This window comes from Chlorocebus sabaeus, chromosome 6 (assembly GCF_047675955.1).
Source record: "Chlorocebus sabaeus isolate Y175 chromosome 6, mChlSab1.0.hap1, whole genome shotgun sequence".
NCBI classification, from domain to species: domain Eukaryota; kingdom Metazoa; phylum Chordata; class Mammalia; order Primates; family Cercopithecidae; genus Chlorocebus; species Chlorocebus sabaeus.
The window spans coordinates 6870946-6894042 of NC_132909.1; the positions used below are offsets into that span (position 1 = coordinate 6870946).

The following is a 23097-nucleotide window of genomic DNA, read 5'->3' on the forward strand; positions in this document are numbered from 1 at the left end:
CAATCACAGGGCACCTCTGTAATGAGTCCATTCCAAGTCTACCAATGAGAAAGCAGCTGGTAGGAATGATGCTGGAGAGGCACCACCAGTTGACTGCCACCCTTTGCCCTTCATTAACTCGAATCCTTAATGACATTGACACCTGCAGGCAGACTTTGGAAAAAGGCGTTTATTGGTGTGGTGGTCTCAACACTCCCCATGAATTGGAACACACGGCCCCCAGGGCCCCCCACCCCCTCCCTGGTATCCCTCCCCCGTCCCACCCCATCCCCTGGACCCTGGGAATGGAAGACAATGTGGGATGGGGCCCATGCCCCCGTCTGAGGTACAGTCACTGCGCCTTGCCCTCTCCTCTTCTCCACCAGACTCTGGGTGGTGTGGTTTGGGGTGGGTGTTTATAGAGAGGGTCTCCTGGGAGTCGGAATTGGTGACATGGCATCTTTGTCTGGGCTCAGGATGTCTGTGTGGTGCCTCTCTGTCCCCCACTGTGTGTGGTGTGGTGTACCAGGGTGGAGTATTCCTGCAATCAGAGCTGAGGCTGCAGCCTCTCAGCGTCCCTTCCTGACAACAGATGCCTACCCAGGGGGAAATACAGCTAGTCACCAGCTACAGGACAGCTGCAGCCAGGGGGCTACTGCTGGTCACCGTCGCTGGTGTGTGTGTGTGTGTGTGGTGTGTCTGAGTGTGTGAGGGCGGTCAGGTAGCCTTTGGGAGGTACAGTTGGTGGAGGGGCCAGGAAGTGATAGACCAGCAAGCCTACACCTGTGGGCCAGCTGCAAAGGCCCCAAGGGCAGCTGGCTGGTGCCACAGGTGGGGAAATCAAGGCCAAGGGGAGTGGTGGCGGGGGTAGGGCAAAGCACTGAAACAGACAAGTGACTCCTGCCACCAGTCTGACAGTTGGATGGAAGCACCGATTGGCCCAGGAGGGGGCCAGAAAATCCAAGGTAGGAAGGGACAGGAAAAGTGGGAAGGTCTCAGGCCACTGAGCCAGCGATGGGGCCTCTGGCTACAGGAAGCTGGTGGTTGACGGCAGGGAAGCCCAGAGCCCAGATGGAGGTCCCCACTTACTCACAAAGGCTGAATGACAGCTTGACAGGTGAGTGCGACACCCCTCCCTACTCCCAACCTGCCAGGAGTTGCCCTTTCGACAGGGGGAGGGGTCAGTGTGCGTGCATATATTGGGAAAGCAGGGAGCCTGGTAAGCCTCTCTTCAGAGCTTCCACTGCAGAGCCTCATACCTACCTCCAGTCAGAGGTGAGAGGCAGTAGGGTTGGGGACAGTGGACATGGGGGTTTCGGGGCTGGGAGGACGGCTGAGTCCCCTCCCCCAGCCCACCCACCCACACACACAGAGACACAGACACCTACACACGCATGCAGGCTCACACTCACACACCCACACCCACACGAGCCAGTTGACAGCCTGAGCTAAGAGAGAGGGGTATGGGGTGGCGGGAGTGGGTCACAATCGGAAACGTGAACGGGTGGCGAGAATGGCTGTAGAAAGATGCATAATTTTGCTTTATCCCTCACAGTGATGGGTTCTCTAAAGATCTTTCTTCCTCTGCCTCCTCCTCTTTCTCCTCTTCTCTTCTTCCTTGGTGGCCGAGAGCTCTTCTGCCCCCACAAGACCCACGGCTCTTGCTCCCCCTTTTCTCTCACTCTTGGCCTGAGGCCCCCTGCAGGGGGAGGCGAGCTCCACTGGGTTGCGCCTATATTCTCCACCACAGCCAGCCCAGGGCGGAGAGGAGGGCCAGGGGCCCTGGGGGCCTCGGGGCTGAGTTCTCCAGGGATCCTGGGCCTGGGGGGAGAGAAGGGGTCATGGAGGGAGGGCTGAGAGTGGGGGACCCCATGTGTGTCTCTCCAGGAGCCCTGTCTCTTCTGAGCCCACCTCTTTAGGGGCCTTTCTGGATCTCTCATTGGGTGTGCCTGCTTTTCTGACTCTGGTTTTTTTTTTTTTGTTTTTTTTTTGAACGGAGTCTCGCTGTCACCCAGGCGCAATCTCGGCTCACTGTAACCTCTGCCCCCCAGGTTCAAGCAATCCTCTTGCCTCAGCATCCTGAATAGCTAGGACTACAGGTGCCCGTCACTACGCCTGGCTAATTTTTGTATTATTATTTTTCTTTTTTTTAGTAGAGACAGGGTTTCACCACGTTGGCCAGGCTGGTCTCGAATTCCTGACTTCAGGTGATCCGCCCGCCTCAGCCTCCCAAAGTGCTGGGATTTACAGGCGTGAGCCACCACGCCCGGCCTCCAAAATTGTTTTTTGTTTGTATGTGTTTGCTTGTTTATCTACATGTCCACTTTATTACTTTTCTACTCCTACTAGACTATAAGCTCTGCGAATCCCCAAACCTTGTTTCTTTTGTGCACAGCTATGTCCCCCACGCCCAACCCTTAGCTGGCGCTCAATGAATATTGATTGCGTGGATCGGTTTCTTACGCGCATTGCTCTTCAGTCTTAGCGTCGGTCTCCTAAGTTCAGGACCAGCCTGAGGGGCGGCCCGGGCGTGTCCACCTCCCTAGCCCCGCCCATTCCCCGCCCACGTGCCCCGCCCCTCCCCGCCCAGCCCGAAGACGCACGCAGGAGCCGCATGGAGGCGCTGGACGCTCCTAGCCGGTTGGCGGCGCGACACGTGTAGTTGCCGTAATGCCGGGCGCTCACGTTGGCAAAGAGAAGCATCGAGCGGGTGCGCTCCGTCTGCACCTTCAGACCCTCGGCCGTGCCGCTGCTCAGCCTGCCAGGGATCTGGGTAAGGGGCCGGGCCGCAGCGCCCAGCCAGGCCCACCCGCCGACTCTCAGTTGCCTCCGTTCCCCAGAGACCCAGCGTTCTGCCCCCTACCCCACTGACCCATCGCCTCAGGTTCTAGCACCTCATGGACCCCGGGTCACTCCCACCGCCGCCCTTCTCCAGCCACCCTGGCCTCTCAGGGACCCGGGACTCCCCCGTGGTGCACCCCTAGTCGTTAGGGACTCCCTCTGCTGGTCCCCTAAACCTTGCCCGAGAGATCCTCAGCACTGACCCCTGACCCCTGGCCAGCTCCCTGAAAAGTCCAGGGAGACGGGGCTCCAGCATTCATCATCCTGGGGCCCAAGCTTGTTTCCGGAGGCTGGACAGATCCCATCACCCAGAAGCTGGACGCCCCAGTTCCGGGACCCAGAGCTCTGCTGCCTTCCCCCGCCCAGCTCTGTCCCCCTGCCTCACAATCCAAGGGACCAAGGACCTCCCCGTCCCGCTCCCACGGCCCCCCTCAGTGCTGTCCTCACAGTCTGTCATCCTTGTACCACTGGAAATCCGCGGGGGGCACCGCCATGGCTTCGCAGCGCAGCAGGGCGGCTCGGCCCAGCGCGGTACGGGCGCTGGTCACGTCCGTGATGGTCGGAGGATCTGGCGAGGAGCGAGGGTCAGCGAATTCTCCAAGCCGCGTGGGGACGAAGGGGTCCCGCCCCCAGCCCCCGCCTCCCTCAGGCCCGGAAGTCTCACCCCTGCTTCCTCCTCCCTCAGACCCTTCCTCCCCAGGGACTCGGGGTCCGCCACCCTTTCGTGCCCAGTGCCAGGGGGGCTCACAGTTGACTGTGACCAGCACGCGGCGGCTGTCGGGCGCCGAGTTAACCCCGTTGTGAGTCACACACTCATACTCCCCGGCCTGGCCCCGCTGGATGTCAGAGATCTCCAGGATCTCTCCCTCCGAGGTGAAGCCATCTGTGGGGGGAAGGAGGAGGAGGGGGCGGGGCCGGACACAAACACTTAACACGGGACAACACGGGCACAACACGGACACACATCAGCGGGGCGGGCACGGCAAGGCCTGGAGTGCCCGGGTCAATGGGGGTGGGGTGGGGAGGGGCTGCCGGGCCGGGGGTGCCTGGGATCTCTCCAGCTCAGGGTTGGGGAAGGAGTGAGGGTCTAGGACTCAGTTCCTGGAACCCAATGGGGTGGGTTAGAGAATCTAAGGGTTCGGGAGATCCCTCCAGGAATGTGACTCAGATGGTGGGGATCCGTGCGGAGGACCCCAGTGGGGAGGGGGATCCCAGGATGTTAGGTCTCAGAAGGATCTCGCAAATTCAGAGCCAGTGGGGCAGGGTCCCTCGTTCTGGGATCTGGTTCATGGAGTCTGGGGAATCAGGATCTGGTGATTGGGATCAGGAATCCACGTATATGGGGGTCTTGTAACACAGCAGCAGTCTTAGAAGACCCTTTGGGACTTAGGGCACCCAGAGATTTCAGATCTCAAGACCAGGATCATGGGGCTCAGATGACCCAGTCGGGTAAGATCCAGGGATTCAGAATGGTCATGGGATCTAGTGATTGGCACCATGGGTCTTCAAAGACCCTGAGAATGAGGATCCAGGGATCTGGGATCTGGTGGTGGAGATCCACATAAAAGGGCTGGTGGGTGATGTCTAGGACCTGGACTGTCATATACGGGCACCCTGCGCTGTTCGTGGGTAGCCTTGAGCACTGGTTCTTGGGGCTTGTGGAGGGGGGAGGGAGTTTTGGATTCAGCAGGTCTTGGATGGAGCCTGGGAAAGTTCATTCCTGGCAAGTTCCCAAGGGATGCTGATGCTTCCTGTCTGGGGTCCACACCATGAGGCCCACTGGGCTAGAGTGTCCAGCAGAAGAAAGGCAGAGATGTACACAGGACTGCTGGTGCAGCCTGGCTTAGGGCATCTAGCAGCAGGGGATCTTAGCCCAGGAGAATGCTGTGAACCCGTGGGGAGACATCCGGGATATTGGGGTTGGGGAAGTGGAGCAGGCTGTGGTTTGGCAACTGACGCAGAGGCAGTGACCCAGGCCTAGGATGGCAGGTGGAAAGCCAGTGGTGAAGCTCTTCAGTCTGGGGTCTGCAGATGAAATAACTGGAAGCAGGGTGGGAGGGGAAGCCAAGGGGCCAGAGAGAAGGGGGCTTGGGAAACTAGCTAGGGATATGGGGAAAGGAGGGGCCCAGACTGTGCAGTGGGGGATGGGGCTTTTGACCTGGGATGGGATCCTCACCTCGGAGCTGTCTCCAGGTGACCGTGGGCTCTGGCCGCCCCACAGCCAGGCAAAGCAGGTTCACATTGCCCCCCTCATTCACCGTCACAGGCGACGAGATGTTCACAATGCGGGCAGGGACTGTGGGCAGGGGGAGAGGCTGAATATGGATGCCCAGGAATCCAGGCCCCCAGGCCCTCCTCCCTCAGACCTAGGATTCCAGACCCCCAGCTCTTCCCCACTTAGACCCAGGAGTCCAAGACCTCAGCCCCTCCTCCCTCAGGTCCAGGAGTTCAGACCCCCAGTTCCTCTTCCCTCAGACCCAAGAGTCCAGTCCCCCAGCCCCTCCTCCGTCAGACCCAGGAGTCTCTGCCCTTTTCTCCGGACCCTCTGTCTGGGCCTGGCATCTTCTTGTCTAATTGCTGGTCTTGTTTCTATTCTCTCTCCACCTTCATCCTAACTTGGTTTCCCCATCTTGGGGTCTGAATTCCTCTCCCTTTCTCTATTTGTATTTATTATTATTTTAAATTAATTTATTTAACAAATACCCACATGGGACTTTCTGTGTAACAGATTCTATTCTAAGTGCCTTACCAAAATCCACTGATTAGATGCTCACTCCCAGCCTCTGGGGTGGATGTTACTGTATTTCATCAATTCTAAGACATAGCTGTGCTTTCTGCCCCTCTCTCCCATTTGAACATTTCTCCAAGCAATATGGCCCTTGAGATAGGATGCCAGGGTATCACTGGCAGTGGTTTTTTTTTTTTTTTTCTTTTCTAGCAGGGCATAAAATAAAAGTAGCTCTTCCGATTGACGACGTCTGGGATTTATGACAGCACCATCCCCATTTTGCAAAGGAGGAGTCCCAGGCCTCTCCTCCTGCTCAGGGTCCCTGGGCTGGTGGATGGTGGCACTGAGGTTGGAACCCAGGCAGTCTGGCTCCAGAGTTGGAGCTTGCCAGGCTCCCCCTGGGTTCTCTCTGTCTCCAGTTCCTGTCTCTCCAGGTGTTCCCTGCCCTCCACCATTTCGGATGGCTCAGGAGGCAGGCTCCTGACTGCTCTCCACGTCTCTCCCTCTGCCTCCTGCCTTACTGTGGAGCTCTCCAGCCCCATCTTTCCTGCTGTGGATCTGGCACATCCAGCCTCTTGGGACTTCCCTCTGCACACTTGGTTCATTTTCTCGCCTGGCCCTGAACACACTGTTTCTTTTCTGGTCTTAGCCCTGTGCCCAGCCAAAGGCGTCAGCTCAGACGTCATGTCTGGGAAGTCCTCTCTGAGCCTCTCCTTAGAAAATCAGCTCCCAAGGTGTGGGGACAGCCTGCCTTATTCTGTAGCCCCAGTGCCTAGATCAATGCTTGCAGAGTAGGCACTCCAGGAATGGGGCTGAGCAAATGAACGTGGTCTTCCCCCAAGCACCCCCTCATCCCTGTAGCTCTCCTGCCCTAGAAGCGATCCTGCTGATGTGTCACTGTCTGTGTGACTGGCCCCCTCCTGCTGGGCTGAAATCCCCAAGGGCAAGGCTGTGTCCGTCGTTCTCGCTATGTATCCCTGGGGTTGGGGAACATGTATGTGTCATCATGCCTCGTCTCCCCCACGCTCTCTACCCGTCCACCCAGCCAGGCCCCGGCTGAGGGCTCACCGTGGACAATGAGGTAGACCTGAGTGGTGTACGGCTGGTGGCGAGTCTGGAAGGAGCAGGTGTAGAGGCCCTCGTCGCCGAGCCCCACTTCGGTGATGAGGATGGAGAACTCCTCGGGGGTGTTTATGAGCAGCCGCACCCGCGGGTCGCTGGTCCAGCGGTCGTTGCCAGCGTACAGGATGTTGGAGCGGTTCAGCCAGGCCACGCGGGTCACATGCTCATCAATGAAGCAGCTGCAGGGAGCAAGAGAGTGGGAAGGTTTTTCTCCACCCACCCAGCCTGAGCCTTCCCCCGCCAAGGGTGTGGGTGGGAGAGGGAGGCCACCGCATCTCCAGGTCCCACCACAGCCCTGTGAAGTGGATGCTGCTGTGCCCACCATACAGCTGGGGATAAGCTGAGCCTCAGGGAGGGAAAGCTGTGAGCTCAAGTGCAGAACGGAACAATAGCTCATGGTCATTGAATGATCGTGTGTGTCAGAGACACAAAAAGGGGAGAACAGAGAATCTGGGAGAGAGGAATAGAGACGCAGAAGGAAGAAGAAAGAGACCGAGAGAGAGGGACAGAGACCCAGAGAGAGGGACGGAGACCCAGAGACAGAGGGGGACAGAGATCTAGCGAGAGGGACAGAGACCCAGAGAGAGGGGGACAGAGACCCAGAGAGAGAAGGACAGAGACACACACACAGAGAGGGACAGAGACCCAGAGAGAGAGACAGCCCCAGAGACAGAGGGAGAGAAAGAGAGAGAGAAAGAGAGAGAGAGAAAAACCCAGAGAGAGACCTACGGAGACCCAGAGAGAGAGAGAGAGAGAGCTACAGAGACCCAGAGAGAGGGGGACAGAGACCAGAGAGGGGGACAGAGACCCAGAGAGAGGGGACAGAGACACAGAGAGAAAGAGACAGAGACCCAGAGACAGAGGGGGATAGAAACCCAGAGACAGAGAGGGACAGAGACCCAGAGAGAGAGGGGGACAGAGAGCCAGAGACAGAGGGGGACAGAGACCCAGAGAGAGAGAGAGAAAGAGACGTGGAGAGAGGGGGAACAGAGACCAGAGGTGAGGAGAGGTGACGGCCTGGGGAAACAGCAACCCTGGCTGTCGTGTTTTAAGCAGTCGCAGTATGCCACGCTCTCTAAGCATGGTGTGTGCATCCTGAATCCCCACAATAACCCAGTGGTAGTTCACCGTCTCTCCGCCCTGTTGACAGATGGGGACACTGAAGCCAAGGGGGAGCCAGCTCATAGTTGTGTCGCTCCTGAGGGGGAACGTGGGGCCCAAGTCTTCCCATCCCAGGCTGTTCCTGTAACCAGGATCCCCACCCAGGAAGATGAAGCTCCGAAGGTGAACGGGCAGGACTGCATGGCTCCATGAGATCTGAGTCCCCGCCCACCGAGGGAGGTACCTGAGGGTGGCGTTGTCACCTTCACACACCGTGTAGTTGTCGGCAGGAGAGTTGAACTCCAGGCTCTGGGAGAGCAGCCCTGTGGAAGGTGGGGGTGGCTCAGCCTTGGCAGCTCAGGCAGGGCCCGGGCATTGGTAGCACCTGCACACATGTGCACACGCACGTCCTTGCGGACAAAGACATCTCCTGCACGTGCTGCCACACACATGCACTGATGTTTTCAGAGATACACAGCAGACACAATCAGAGCAGACACATGCAACATGTATCTTCCCATGAGGCCACACGGACTCACAGACTCAGATGGGTAGGCGCCCATGGACACACAAACCTACACACCTCCAGAGATTCAGAGACAATCGCAGCACACACACACACAGATACACATAGATGCATGTGTACACAGACACACACATATATATATACAGAAACACGTGTACAAACACATACATGCAGACACTTGTACACATAAGACATACACACAGACACATATACACAGACACAGATACCTGTGTCCACAGAACACATACATTCACAGATACAGAGTACAGTGACACACATACCAATATGAGCAGATTAACAATTACATAGATGCGGCTGGGCGAGGTGGCTCACACCTGTAATCTAAGCATTTTGGGAGGCTGAGGCGGGAGGATCACCTGAGACCAGGAGTTCAAGACCAGCCTGGCCAACATGGTGAAGCCCCATCTCTACTAAAAATACAAAAAATTAGCCAGGCATGGTGGTGGTCGCCTGTAATCCCAGCTACTCGGGAGGCTGAGGCAGGAGAATCACTTGAACCTGGGAGGCAGAGGTTGCAGTGAGCCAACATCACGCCATTGCACTCCAGCCTCAGCAACAAGAGTGAAACTCGGTCTCAAAAAAAAACCCCAACGATTACATGGATGCATATACATATGCAGAGATGTGTACACACATCTACACATGGTCTATACCCACAGACACATGTACACAGGCACATCAACTCACAGATACTTGAGTACACAGAATACATATGCACAGATACATGTATACACACAAATACACATGTACAGGGGCACACAAGCATTCACAGGTACAGCGTACAGACACACATGTACCTATGCACAGATGAGCATATAGTATATATGCATACACCCAGAAACACACATATATACATGAATACACACAAATATCTACACACAGGCCCACAAGCACACAGATGCACACATACCTTAACTCAGAAACGCACCGAAGACATATGCATAAAACCAGATGCACGTAGATAACTCAACACACATGTGTACACGGACATGCAGACACACAAATATGAACACGTACACACAGAGATCCACATGTGTACATGCTCAGACACACATCCGTCACAGATGCACAAATACACCCTCACACACACGAACCTTCGCAGACACACACATCTACACAGGCACACTGTGTGCCCAAGCTTGTCAGGGCATGCTTGCAGGTGTGAGCCCATGCCAGCTCGCACACTTCAGCACAGCAGGCAGGCCCCATCACCCCCACACAGTCATCTCTGTAGACCGTGGCCTGCGGGCTGGACCAGGGCCAGGGAGTGGGGGCTGGGCATGCGGAGGCGGTGGAGCTGGCACCAGGCAGAGAGGGAGGAAGGCCGGCTGGATGACCTTGGACTCCTGGAGCGGGAGGGGCCTGCGCGGGGCTGCCCTGCCCCCAGCCCAGGCCAAGAGCTAATTAATCTAATGAATTAATGGCCCGTGCTGCCCCAAGGACTCCCGGGGGACTTCTCCATCAGCAGCCCCACAGGATGGGGCCAGGACGGAGTCAGGTGCAGTGGGTTGGCCAGGCTCTGGGGCTTGGGGCTGGGCCCTGCAGCCCGTCACCCTGGGCTCCCTCATGCCAGAGTCACTGCTGGGATTTGAAGAGAATGGTGAGGGGGGCTCACCCTCCCTGGGCTAAACACAGTGAACACTGCTACATACAGCCCTGGGAACAACAGGAGACAGCTCGGGGATGGATGATGGACGCACGCGCACGTGCACACACACACACGTACACACAGAGGCTTCGACAAAGCACAGAGACCTCTCCAGGCCTAGAAAGAGTCCCCACACTTGCTATGTCCTTACCCAGACAGGCACACACACAGTCATACAGACACAAAACAGCTTCAGCTACACCCATACACACACACACACAAACACATACAGTCACACGCATACAAACACAGGAGACAGTCCCACTCTCTCAGTCACATGCATGGCTGTGGACCCACTCAGAGGGACAGGTGCATATATACAGTGACACTGACATGCCCAGCTCCGCACAGGCACCCAGCAACAGGTCAGCTGGAAAGGAGGATCTGTCCCAGAAGCGCTCGTATTGTCACATTCAGTCAAAAGGGTCAGTCCCAGGCCAAGCAACTGCTGCACCCTGAGTCACCCCATCATATACAATAGTTCCCACATGGTTCTATCGACATCAACAGCCCCACGCATGGCTGCAAAGTCCACACACAATTCCATCCCTACATACCACACACACACACACACACACACACACACACACACACACACGCGCGCGCTTACTAACCTAACTGGTTACACAGACACCACTGGCGTGAGCACCACGATTCCCCTCCCACTTTGCACTTTGGAAGGCCCTGAGTCAGATGCACACAAAGCTACAACCCATGTAACAAGACGGCGACACTGTGACATCCCCTCAAGCACAAAGGGGCCACACTGGGCCAAGAATCAGGTCATGTTGTCACCTGTGATCAGATCACACACGGCTGGACGCACACACACACACACGCACACGCAGGGAAAATTGCAAAGTCACCAACAAAAACCTGGACCGAACAACGGGTAGTGCCACATTCAGTGCGGCCAAAGAGGCACATGTATGCACCAAGACCGCTTCCCAGGCTGGTGAAGACAGACAGACCCGTACCCTGCCCTATCCCCCAGACACAAACAGGATTTGCCATGCTGCTGCTGACCCACCTTCTGGGCCAGGGTTCCTAAGCCTCAGCACGGCTGACATTTGGGGCCAGACTGTCCTGTGCAACATAGGAGGTCGGCAGCGTCTCGCTTCTGATCTGGATCCACTTGATGCCAATAGCTCCCCCTACCCCACCAAAAAATGCCTCCAGACATTGCCAGATGCCCCATAAGAGACAAAATCACACCCCAACTTCCCCGTTGAGAGCCCTTGTCCTACAGGAACCAAGAAGGGGGAAGAGGGAGCTGTCCAAGGTGCCTACCCTAAGGTTCAGGGGCTCCAGGGCTCCTGAACTCAGCCACTGATTGAAGCAGGTGCTGCCCCCAGGAGTTGAGCCCACACACCAGTCCAGGCTTCTTGGGGCTTTATTTTTTATTTCTATTTTTATTTTGAGACAGAGTCTCACTCTGTTGCCCAGACTGGAGTGCAGTGGTATGATCATGGCTCACCGCAGCCTCAACCTCCCCAGCACAAGCAATCCTCCCACCTCAGCTTCCCGAGGAGCTGGGACTATAGGCGTGTACCACAACACCTGGCTACTTTTTTTTTTTTTAAAGAGATAAGGTCTTGCCATGTTGCCCAGGCTGGTTTTGAACTCCTGGGCTCAAGCCATCCTCCCACCTCAGCCTCTCAAAATGTTGGTATTACAGGTATGAGCCAGAGTGCCTGGCCAGGGCTTTATTATCTGGTCACTGGGGTGATAAGTGGACCCTGCAGGGAAGGCAGGACTCCGGGTGCCTCAGGACTTTACTATTTGGTCTCTGGGGATTGTCCCTTGCACTCTGATGATCGTCTGTGTCTGGCCTCCCTATCAGACTAGAAGTTTCTTGGGGGTAAAACTTGGTTCTGACTCAAGTCTGTGTCCCCAGCATCTCCCAGCACTGGGCCTGGCCCACCAGAGGCCTTGGGAAACATTTGCTGAATGGATGAATATAAATGGATGCCTGCAACACGCTTCAACTCTTGAACTCCTACTCATTCTTCAGGACCCCAATGCAAATGTCCCTTGCCCCAGGAGGACCTTTCTGACTGTTCAAGGCAGAGCCCCCACACCTTCTTCTGGGCACTGTTTGACTTAGCTGAGACAGAGATGAGGAGCTTTGTGAGGGGCTTGAATCTTAGCTGTGTTCCCCCAGGGTCGGGTCAACCTCAGAACTGGGAAGTGTTTGTGGAAAGGGCATGGATGGTCCTCAAGAGACCAGATAATAAATCCCTGAGGAGCTTGAGTTGGAAGGTCAAATGTCTATCCCAGCACTTCCTAGCTGGAGGATCCAAACTCCTGGCCAGTGTGAGCTTCAGTTTCTCCAACTGTACAAGGTGAAAAATAGTAGTTCTTCCCTGCGAGTGTTTCTGTGAGGGATTCCGTGAGAATATGCAAGCAGAAGTGTTTAGCTCAGCTGTTGGCATTCGGAAAGAACCCAATACATGCTAGCGGTTCCTAACAGCACCTTCTTTTTTAGGAATCATCTATTGCTATCCCTGGCTTGGCAAAGGTCTCCCTAGCTGCTCCGCTCAGGGGAGCCTGGAAGGCAGGGCTGTATCTGGGCTGTCAATTGCTCTGAGTCATTGACTCCCAGGCAGACACCCGGGTAAGCATCTACTGATAAAACCAACCCTGCATAACCAGGGGGCCCAGGGTACGCAGTGTGGCTGCCAGGCAGCTGGGTTCAAGTCCCAGCTCTGTCACTGAGCCACACAAGTTACTTCACCTCTCTGGGACTCAGTTTCCCCATCTGAAATGGAAATGATAATCATGCCTTCCTCGTTGGGTTGTGGGGAGGATTACAAGAGGTAATCCAAGTAAAGGTTCCAGTACAGTGCCTGCCAGTTAAGTGCTTGCAAACAGCCGCCTGTGAGCTGGCTGTTAGGGTGACCATGTGGCAGGCACCGGCCTGTGGCAAGGGAAGTGTCTGGCGGTGATCAGAGGGCTCACTTGGTCCCTGCCCTCGTGAGATTTACAGTCCAGACTCACAGGCCTCATACCTGTTTGATAAACCTTGGAATGAAGGTGGTAGGCAGGTGGCTTTTCTTAAGAGAGAAAGAGATCCCTAACAAGCTGAGTGACTTGGGTTGGGGGTGAGAATCTTCTGCCGCCCTGCCAAGGAACTTAGGCAAAGCTAAGACCCTGCAATGGTTGGCAGGGGTTGGGAGGGTGACACACTGATTCCACAGTCTCAGAAGACACAGGTGGGAAACCTGGGACATAGGGAGTGGCGGGGGGAGGGCATGAGACTGGGGCAGGGAGGGGGGGTGCGGCTCTGGCTAGGAAAGACTGTGAGAGGGGGCTGGGCCTGGTATGTCTGGTACCCAGGAGCCCCCAGGAGACTCTTCCTCCCTTTGCTGACCTCAGAGGTCTGAGGGTTGGCTGGGCATGGTGGCTCATGCCTGTAATGCAAGCACTTTGGGAGGCCAAGGAGGATGGATTGCCTGAGGTCAGGAGTTCGAGACTAGCCTGACCAATATGGTGAAAATAAAAATACCAAAAATACAAAAATTAGCCGGGCGTGGTGGCGAGTGCCTGTAGTCCCAGCTACTCGAGAGGCTGAGGCAGGAGAATTGCTTGAATCCAGGATGCAGAGGTTGCAGTGAGCCGAGATCATGCCACTGCACTCCAGACTGGGTGACAGAGCGAGACTCCATATCAAAAAAAACAAAAACAAAAACAAAAAAACAAGAAATCTGAAGGCATTAGCGTCACTGATGCCAGGAGAGTCCAGGAGTCCAGACACTGTGCCAAGAATCCTGCAACTAGACGCACCTTTCCTTTCTCTTTTTTTTTTTTTTTTTGAGACAGGGTACCGCTCTCTTACCCAGGCTGGAGTGCAGTGGCACCATCTCGGCGCAACCTTCACCTCCCAGCCTCAAGTGATTCTCATGCCTCAGCCTCCTGAGTAGCTGGGACTACAGGCACGTGCCACCACGTCTGGCTTTTTTTTTTTTTTTTTTTTTTTTTTAGAGATGGGGTTTCCCCATGTTGCTCAGGCTAGTCTTGAACTCCGGAGCTCAGGTGATTCGCCCGCCTTGGCCTCCTGAAGTGCTGGGATTACAGGTGTGAGCCACTGCGCCCAGCGTGGGCCCTCCTTTCTGTTGTTCCCACCTCAAGGTCTTTGCCTCTGCTGTCAACTTTGAAAGGTTGACTTCCCCTCTTCCTTCAGGTCTTAACTCTACTCTCCCCTGCTCAGAGATGGTTTCCTCAACCACCTGAGCTTCAAAGGCCAAGTCACTTTTATCTTCTTTACATGACTCATCACTCTCTGAAATTACCTTTTATTTGTTTGTTTTTAGGTTTTGGGTTTGGCCTTTGATCTCTCTCCATCCCACTGATCTCTCTCCATCCCACTACGATCTAAGCTCTGTGAGGCCAGTGACTGCCTGGTTCACTCACCGCCATATGTATATATCCAGTGTCTAGAATAGCGGCTCTGCTATATAAACCAACCAAGCACAGCCCGTAAGATGAACCCGGAGCTCGGAGGTCCTGGGGAGAGCTAGCTAGCTGGTCAGGGGCAGGGCTGGGACTCACATCTGGGGCTCCTACCCCCTCCTGGCCATCATCACTCTGCCAGCTGCCCCAGAAGCAAAGGAACCGCCCACCTGATTTGCTGCTGCAGAAGCTGCCATTTGATTTTGTTGAACTGTTTTAAAATACCACAATGTAGCTGCTTTTGTAAATAACTTGTGTATACGTAAGGGGATGTGTGTGTGTTGGCATAAAAGAGTTAGAAAAAAATTGAAGATAGATGAATATTTATGGATGCAAGGGAGGTATGGTTAAGTGGGAGAAGGCCGATTGCAGAGAAATGGGCGTATTTTGTTTCTATTTTGGGGGAAAAAAATCAACAAATCAACCAATCCATCACTTACGTTGACCTCTGTGTGTCGGGTCTGAGTCTCAGAAGTGAGAGAAAGCTATGGAAGGAGGCGTTCCAGCCACACACCAGTTCTCTCAAGACAGAGGTTGTGAAAGGGGTGGCGGGGCGGGAGCACAGTGGGGCTTGCCCTTATCAGAGGTGGACCGTTTTGTAGCGCATTACTCTTGCGACTTGGACAAGATCATGAATAAAAGAAGAGAGAAGATGCTAGTTTGCATATCTTACCATGAGCTTTTTCCCCAGACAGCTCAAACTGTCCATGGGTGGGTGGGGGTGTCTTTCTGGCATCTTGTTCTGTCTCAACCCCACTCCATCCCCTCTCGTCCCCAGTTCTCAAATGGGGAACCTAAGACCAGAGGTGGGAAAAGACTTGACCAGGGTCACAGGCCACTTCCTGGCTCTGCCACAGCTTCTTGTCCCAGTCTAGCCCCATAATGATTTATGAGGACTTTCAGAATGAATGTAGGGGCCAGACAGTGGCTCATGCCTGTAATCCCAGCACTTTGGGAGGCAGAGGCAGGCGGATCACCTGAGGTCAGGAGTTTGAAACCAGCCTGGACAACATGGTGAAACCCTGTATCTACTAAAAGTACAAAAATTAGCCCAGCGTGGTGGCACACACCTGTAGTCCCAGCTACTTGAGAGGCTGAGGCAGGAGAATCACTTGAACCGGGAGGCAGAGGTTGCAGTGAGCTGAGATTATGCCGCTATCCTCCAGCCTGGGCAACAGGAGCGAAACTCCGTCTCAAAAAAAAAAAAAAGAAAAAAAAAATAGTGAATGTGAAAAGTGGGAAGTTAGAGGGAGAGAGAGAAGGGGAGGGAGAGAGAGAAGAAACAGGAAAGTAGGGGAAAGGTCACAAAGGGTACAAGGAGCGGGGAAAGAAAAGGAGGAGGAAGGAGAAAAGACATAACAACAAGGAGAGAAAGAAAGAAGAGGTGGCTGGGGCAGTGGCTCACGCCTGGAATCCTAGCACTTTGAGAGGCCCAGGTGGGAGGATCACTTGAGGTCAGGAATTTGAGACTAGTCTGGGCAACATAGTGAGAAACCCATCTCTACAATAATAATAATAATAAAAATAATAATAAAAAATTAGCCAGGTGTGGTGGCATGCATCTGTGGTCCCAGCTACTCCAGAGGCTGAGGTAACAGGATCGCTTGAGGCTGGGAAATTGAGGTTGCAGTGAGCTATGTATGCTTGCACCACTCCACTCCAGCCTAGGTGAGAAAGTGAGACCCTGTCTCAAAAAAAAAGAAAAAGAAAGAGAGAGAGAAGGAAGGAAGGAAGGAAGGAAGGAAGGAAGGAAGGAAGGAAGGAAGGGAGGGAGGGAGGGAGGGAGGGAGGGAGGGAGGGAGGGAAGGAAGGAAGGAAGGAAGGAAGGAAAAAAGAAAGAGAAAAAGAAAGAAAGAAAGAAAGAAAGAAAGAAAGAAAGAAAGAAAGAAAGAAAGAAAGAAAGAAAGAAAGAAAGAAAGAAAGAAAGAGAGAGAAAGAAAGTAAAGAAAGAAAGAAGGGACGAAGGAAAGGGAAAAGTCAGAACAGGAAGGAAATGAATGACAGAAGGAAATGAGAGACGTGAATGAGGATTAAGGCACAAGTGAGGGAGCAGGCAAGAATCGAGAAACTGAATTACGCAACGGGCAACAATCTGAAAAGCAGAGAGAGACAGATGTGGAACTGTGCTGTCAGCAGCAGGGATGGAGAGACAATGACCCAGAGACAGAGGCAGGTGGAAAGTCAGCAGCGGATAACAGAGATGGGAGCCTCCAGAAATGGCAGAGACACAAAGACCTAAAGAGATGCATGAGAGAGACAGAGACAGGCAGTCAGAAAGTCAGAGGGCAGTTCAGACTGGTCAGGTGGCGGGGGGAGGACCAGCAAGGGACTGAGGCTCTGGCCCACCGGGTCCCGGTGTCCTGCGTAGATGGGGCTGTGTTTGTGTGACTGGTGTCTGCAGGTGCTGCTTCGTGTGGGACGCTGTGACGGGGTTTCTGTGCCAGACTCGGTCTACGTGGGCGGCCTCCCTGAGACTCTTGGGGACTCTGTCAGGGCTCCTGGTTGTCCCTGGAACTCTGTTCAGGGGAGGGCCTGGGGGAATCCTCCAGAAAGTCTGAATTAACGCAGCTCCCTGCCCCACTGAGTGCCCACCCTCCAGCCTCCTGCCTCCTTACACTCTCCTCCCTTTTCTTAGGGGGGATCTAGGAATCTCCTTGACCACTCCCTGCCTGCCAGGCCCTACTGGGGAGACTCAAAGTCCAGGTACCTAACCTCAGTGCAGAAACCTGACCCAGGCCCTCTCCCCAACTGGGAGGGCCAGGGTTCGACCCTGCATTAACCCTTCCCTTCCCTCTGTCCTTCATCCGCCCATCGCTCTTCCACTGTTTAGCCCCAGGAACCTAGACATTCAATCAGAGCTTTGGAATCCAAGACCCCAGCCCAGCACCCCAACTTCCTGTATCTCCAGCTCCCTTCTCCCCCACATAACTGCAACCCCTCAAGTACCAACACTCTCTCAACCTAGATGACCCTGCTGGGGGATTTCAGACCCTTCCCCTCTTTTCCTGACCCTGGGACGTAGGTCTCTGGACACCCTTGTCCCCTCCTCTTACTGACCCTGGGAAGATATCCATCCCCTGACCTCTGTCCCGAGATGCCGACCCCAGCCCCCGGCAAGGACCTCTTCAGGGACCCTCTCCACGGACAGATGAAGACCCCCGACAGGGCATTATCCCCTGCCCCCCACCCCAACTCAGTTCACAGATCCGCCCCGGGCACCCCGACTCCAGTGTCTGCCCCCTCCTCATCAGGAGCCGCAGACTCCGGCCCCCAGGCCGGGCTAGGTGTCTGCGACCCTCTCGCCTGCTGCGGGAAGCAGACCTCTACCCCTAGGCCCGGCTCCGGCCCCGGGACGCCGACCCCTGCCCCGGGGCGCGGACCCCCACGTCCGAGGTCCCCCTGCCCAGCCAGGGGATGCACACCCCGCCCCCGGGCCCAGACCTCGGCGTCCCGGGGCCTTCCCCCGCCGGCCCAGGGATGCAGCCCTCGACCCCCACCCCTGGTCCCCCGATAACCCACCCAAGACCCTGGCGTCCCGGCCGAGCCCCCCGCTCCCGGCGCTGCGGTACCTCGGCTGATGACGGCCAAGCCGGCCAGGGCGGCGGCGGCGAGAAGCCGGAGCCGGGCCCCGGGCGCAGGGGGGGGCATCGCGGCAGACGCGGCGCGGAGGGGGAGGGGAAAGGGGGGGCCGGTCCGGGGCGCGCGAGGCCTGGGGGGAGAGGGGGGGAGGGGGAGGGGGACCCCGCCTGCGGCTGCACCGGCCCGGGGGGCGGCGGGGGCGGGGGGGAGGGGGCTGGGGGGGCGCGACGAGGCGGCCGGAGCTGCTGCAGACCCGGGGAGGGGGGCGGCGCTGACGGGCAGGGAGACCGGCCAATCAGGAGAGGCGGGGGGCCGGGGAGGCGGGGTCGAGGGGGGGTTGCTTGTTGGAGGGAGAGGCCTTTGTTACTGCGGCCCGGCCCCCACCCCCTCCCGCCCCAGGCGTCTCCACGTCTTTCCACCCCGTCCGCAGAACACGGAGTCTGGGATACTTCCTAAAATCCAGCTCCCTCCTCCTTCAGGTCCCAATCTCATCCTCCCTTAAACCTAGGCGACTAGCCCCAGCCCCTCCTCTCTCAGACCCAGGAGTCCAGGTCCCCAGCCCCGCCTCCTCAGATCCAGGAGTCCAGGCCCCCAGCCCCCTCCTCCCTCAGACTCAGGCGTCCAGACCACCAGCCCCTCCTCCCTCAGACCCGGGAGTCCAGGCCCCCGGCACCTCCTCCCTCAGACCCGGGAGTCCAGGTCCCCAGCCCCCTCCTCCCTCAGACCCGGGAGTCCAGGACTCCAGCCCCTCCTCCCTCAGACCCGGGAGTTCAGGCCCCCAGACCCCTCCTCCTGTGGGCCACAGTTCAGCTTTTCCATCTATTTTCATGGATAATGAAAACACTGACGTTTGGAGTGAAATTTGCTTTTTCCCTCCACCCCAACCCTCACCCCCAGTGTAACAGGGCAATGGGAAGGGACTGGGGGACTTATCCTGGGGGAGCAGGTGGGAAAGAAACCATCATCTAGGGTTTAAGTGCAAAGCATCCTGGCTCCCTGTTCCTTCACTGACTTGGCTGTGTGACCTTGGGCAAGCCATTTCTCTTCCCAGAACTTCAGCGTCTTCCCCTGCAAGGTGGAAAATTCCCTCTTGCTCAAGGTTATTGAGAAGAATGAGAGATCTTGGAGCAGCTCCTGGCTCCACCCAGCACCTCAACAACTTGTAGTGAGTTTCTCCCTCCCCTTTCCACTTTGCACCTGTTTACCATGTGTATGCCACCCTCCTGTTCCTGTCCCCTTGGCATAGGCAGGAGCAAAATAATCTCTGAGCCTATGTTATTTCTGTAGCAGTTCAAGGCAGGAGCTTTTGAAGTTACCCAGTAGGGGCTGTGCTGCCTCAAAAACATATCCATTCTCGGAATAGTTCCTTCCCTCTCCGCTCACGTCCAATTTGTCTGCAAGAGCCGCTGGCTCTGCCTCCAAAACAAATCTCTGCTTTGTCCTTTTCTTATTCTCCCATCCTGGTCAGAGCTTTCACCACCTCTCCCTGTAGGACTCTGGCTGTAGCAGCCTATGCTGTGCTCTCTTGGCCTCTACCTTAGCCTCCACCTTCAGAACCACCACCACTAAAAACCTGTACCAGCTGAGGCCACTCCCTGCCTCAATCACTCAGCCGGCTGTGACTTTCTTTCAATTCCTTAAACAAACCAAACAATTCCAGCCCCAGGGTCTTTGCACTTGCCGTTCTTTCTGCTGGAATGCTCTTCCTACCACACTGGCAGATGACTCTTCTTATTTAAGGCTCACCTTCTCCCGTTTACGAAGCTTTCATTGATCATAGTTTCCAAATTAGCTGCTACTCCCAACACAATAACTCTATGTCATACCTCTTCATAGCACTAACAATTTTCTTTTTCCTTTTACTTTTCTTTTCTCATTCTTTTCTTTTTTTTCCTTTTGAGGCAGAGTTTTGCTCTTGTTACCCAGGCTGGAGTGCAATGGCATGATCTCGGCTCACCACAACCTCTGCCACCTGGCTTCAAGTGATTCTCCTCTCTCAACCTTCTAAGTAGCTGGGATTACAGGCATGCACCACCACGGTCGGCTAATTTTGTATTTTTAGTAGAGATAGGGTTTCTCCATGTTGGTCAGGCTGGTCTTGAACTCCTAACCTCAGGTGATCCGACCACCTCGGCCTCCCAAAGTGTTGGGATTACAGGCGTGAGCCACTGCGCCCGGCTGATTTTGTTCTTTCACTGTTATTTTTAGTTGCTCTCCCCCTAATCCCACTTCCAGAATGTAAGCTTCACAGGGTTTTTGTTTTGGTTTTGGTCTGCTTTTGTTCAAGGCTGCATTTCCAGAGCCCAACCTAGTGACTGCTATGTAGTATGTACTCAAATAAATACGTACTGCATGAATGAGTTGGATGGTTTAGCTCCATTTGGAGAGATGGAGGGAAGTAAGATGCAGAGGCAGGAAGAGACCTGCCCACGTTCACAAAACTGGGTGACACAAAAGCTAATGGTGTTCCGGAGGTGGCTTGCACTGGCTCAAAAGAGCTGATTATTAAATTTTCAGAAATTGTGCAAGCCAGGTGTTAAACCATTATTAGCTTGAAACTGGTCATGTTGGGAGAATTTACACCATAGCAATGGTGAACACCAAATCAGCTTACCAGCCCACCACGCTACAAAATCCACTGTGATCCTGGTGAAAGGCCATTTATTGATCCTCTTTGAATTCTGGACCGTTCAGACTTAGGATGAGAATAGGAGCTCTCTCTTCCTGAAATGGCCCATCCCATGCCTGATAACAATATAAGTGCATACTCGGTGCAGGGATCTTTCTAAGCACTTTGTACATATTATCTCCCTAAGGCATCATGACACCCTTCTGAGGCAGAACTTTATCCCTATTTCACAGGTGAGGAAAAAGAGACATGGTGAATTTTTTAAATCCCAAGAGCTATAAACGTGTGATACTGTGAAATATACATTTGGTCTTCCTAACAGCCCCTCCCCCTACTTCCACTGGCAGGCCCCAGGTAGCTTCAGTATGGGGACTGGTCACAGGAAAGAACAAGGCATGATTAAAGGGTTGGGACTTTCAGCTCGTCTCTCAACCTCTGTGGAGGGGAGAGGGAATGAAAGTTAAGTGGAACACCAATGGGCAATGATTTAATCAATCATGCCTATGTAATGAATGTTCCATTAAAAAACCCCAAAAGACTGGGTTTAGGGGACTTTTGGACAGTTGAACACATGGAGGTTCCTGGAAGGTGGCATGCCTGGAGAGGGCATGGCAACTCCATTCTCCTTCCCTTGCACCTCACTCTGTGCATCTCTTCATCTGTATCCTTTGTAATATCCTTTATAATAAACTGGTAAACATAAGTGTTTTTCTGAGTTCTTTGAGCTGCTCTAAAAAATTAATTGAAGAGAAAGGGGTTATGGGAACCCCAATTTATAGCTGGTCAGTCAGAAGCACAAGTAAAGAACCTGGAGCCTACAATTGTCATTGGAAGTCGGGGACAGTCTTGTGGGACCAAGCTCTCAACTTGTGGGATCTGCTGTGAAGTCCGGGTAGATAGTATGAGAATTGAATTGGAGTACACCCAATTGGTGTCCACTGCAGAATTGATTAATTAGTTGCTGGTGAGGAGAAATCCCTACACAATCCTTGGTGACACCAATCAACAGAGAAGTGTTGGCTGTTGAGTGAGAGAATAGAAAAAACACTTTAGTTGTGTTCCCTATAGTCTCAGATTTGGTGTCAGAAGTGGGATAAGTAAAATAGAAGTTGATAGAGTTAGAAGAAAGGTTTTAATATAATCCTATTTAAGGTTGGGTGGGCCAAAGGGAGTACTTGTTGGTTCCCTAACATTAAAGGGTTCCAAAAAAGTTTGCTATATTTACCTTAGTTTGGAGAAATTTTAGAAGTCAGAAAGCAGAGATTATAATAAGACATCTGATCTGAAATTTCCTGGGGCAGTAGTCTGGCCGTTTAATTGAGATAAAGATTAACCCAACAAGCAAGAGTTCCTTTGCTCAGTGCCCTGATGGGGACCTAAAGCCCTGTGTACACAAGTGAATAAAATGATCAGGGATGGTGGAGAGAAATTCTTGGGACTCCTTGATATGGGAGGTCCACTGACTATGGTACCAACATCCATTGGTAAAGTCCTGACTTGGGGTATAATTAGATTGAGAGAACATAAAAATTTAAGGGTTGATAGACTTATGAAAGTTGGAATGCTTGAACAAGTTACATGTAAAGAAGTTGTGTCTCCTTTACCTAAATGTTTAATGAGACTGCATAGCATATCTGGCTGGGGAGCACTTCTCCTACCTAGTATTGTAAAACCAAAACCCATTAATAAAGTTCTAATAGAGGCTACAGTTAGAAAAGTGAGGGTTGGTTAAGATAATTAAGATAAACCTTTATAGGAGAGTTGGTATATTTGAACACACTTTCTCTGAAGTGATTTTCCCTGATTGCATTATAGGGATAGACATTGTATCAGCCTGGGAAATGTTTCCCATACCTAGCATTATAAAACAAAAGCCATGTACATCTGCCTTTAATGAATATTAATTGGACATGCTGAATAGGAACCAGTCAGATCTCTGGAGCCCACACAACATAGAATAGAAGATGGAGTGATGCTATGGACAAATTCTCTGGGGCAGAGCCCCGTATGGAACCTAGACTGGGACCTATGGGAACAGCCTATAAGCACCTTCCAATGACAACTACTGGGACTCTGGACTAGAGAATTTCAATATGAAGAGTATAATACTACTTTCTATGGGATATTAATTCAAGCTACCCGTATGACTGAGACATGAAATGATCTTGAAGCCTGAAATACCAATAATATCTTGGATTATGTTTTAAAACACTCTAATGGAGATTAAAATGCCCAGAAGAGTCCCCTAATAAATTAGAAATGATTTATACAGGATCATGCTACCTGGAGAATGCAAGGAGGAGATACTAATGAAAAGGGAGCCTCTTTCTCCCTCAGACTGACTCTGGAACAGTATGGGAGCAGCTGGATCCTACTGCCACTTGAACAGTGCCCTATAAACAGCTCTCAACCAACCAACAAAGAGCTGCTTGGTGTGCAGATGACAGTGCCAAGATGAAAAGACCACGTCC

At 53.8% G+C, this 23097-nt stretch overlaps 1 protein-coding gene across 1 annotated transcript; it reads right to left on the reverse strand.

The window, feature by feature from the left end:
- Positions 1 to 154: 154 nt before the first annotated feature.
- On the reverse strand, positions 155 to 18094 carry IGLON5 (IgLON family member 5). Its single transcript, XM_007997767.3, has 8 exons — positions 17988 to 18094; positions 8016 to 8094; positions 6617 to 6849; positions 4997 to 5116; positions 3569 to 3703; positions 3268 to 3388; positions 2583 to 2737; positions 155 to 1800 (listed from the first exon to the last, which is right to left on the reverse strand). The coding sequence occupies exons 1-8, from the start codon at positions 18064 to 18066 to the stop codon at positions 1712 to 1714; spliced, it is 1011 nt and encodes a 336-aa protein (XP_007995958.1). The 5' UTR covers positions 18067 to 18094; the 3' UTR covers positions 155 to 1711.
- Positions 18095 to 23097: the final 5003 nt, after the last annotated feature.

What these genes read in the sequence shown, in the direction of transcription:
- IGLON5 (XM_007997767.3), bottom strand. Translation starts at nt 18,066, where the DNA reads ATGCCCCCCCCTGCGCCCGGGGCCCGGCTCCGGCTTCTCGCCGCCGCC. An exon ending in CACCTGGAGACAGCTCCGAG is followed by an intron (nt 3,704 to 4,996) that starts GTGAGGATCCCA and finishes TTCCCCCCACAG; the next exon opens with ATGGCTTCACCTCGGAGGGA. An exon ending in CGTGCTGGTCACAGTCAACT is followed by an intron (nt 3,389 to 3,568) that starts GTGAGCCCCCCT and finishes GCTCCTCGCCAG; the next exon opens with ATCCTCCGACCATCACGGAC.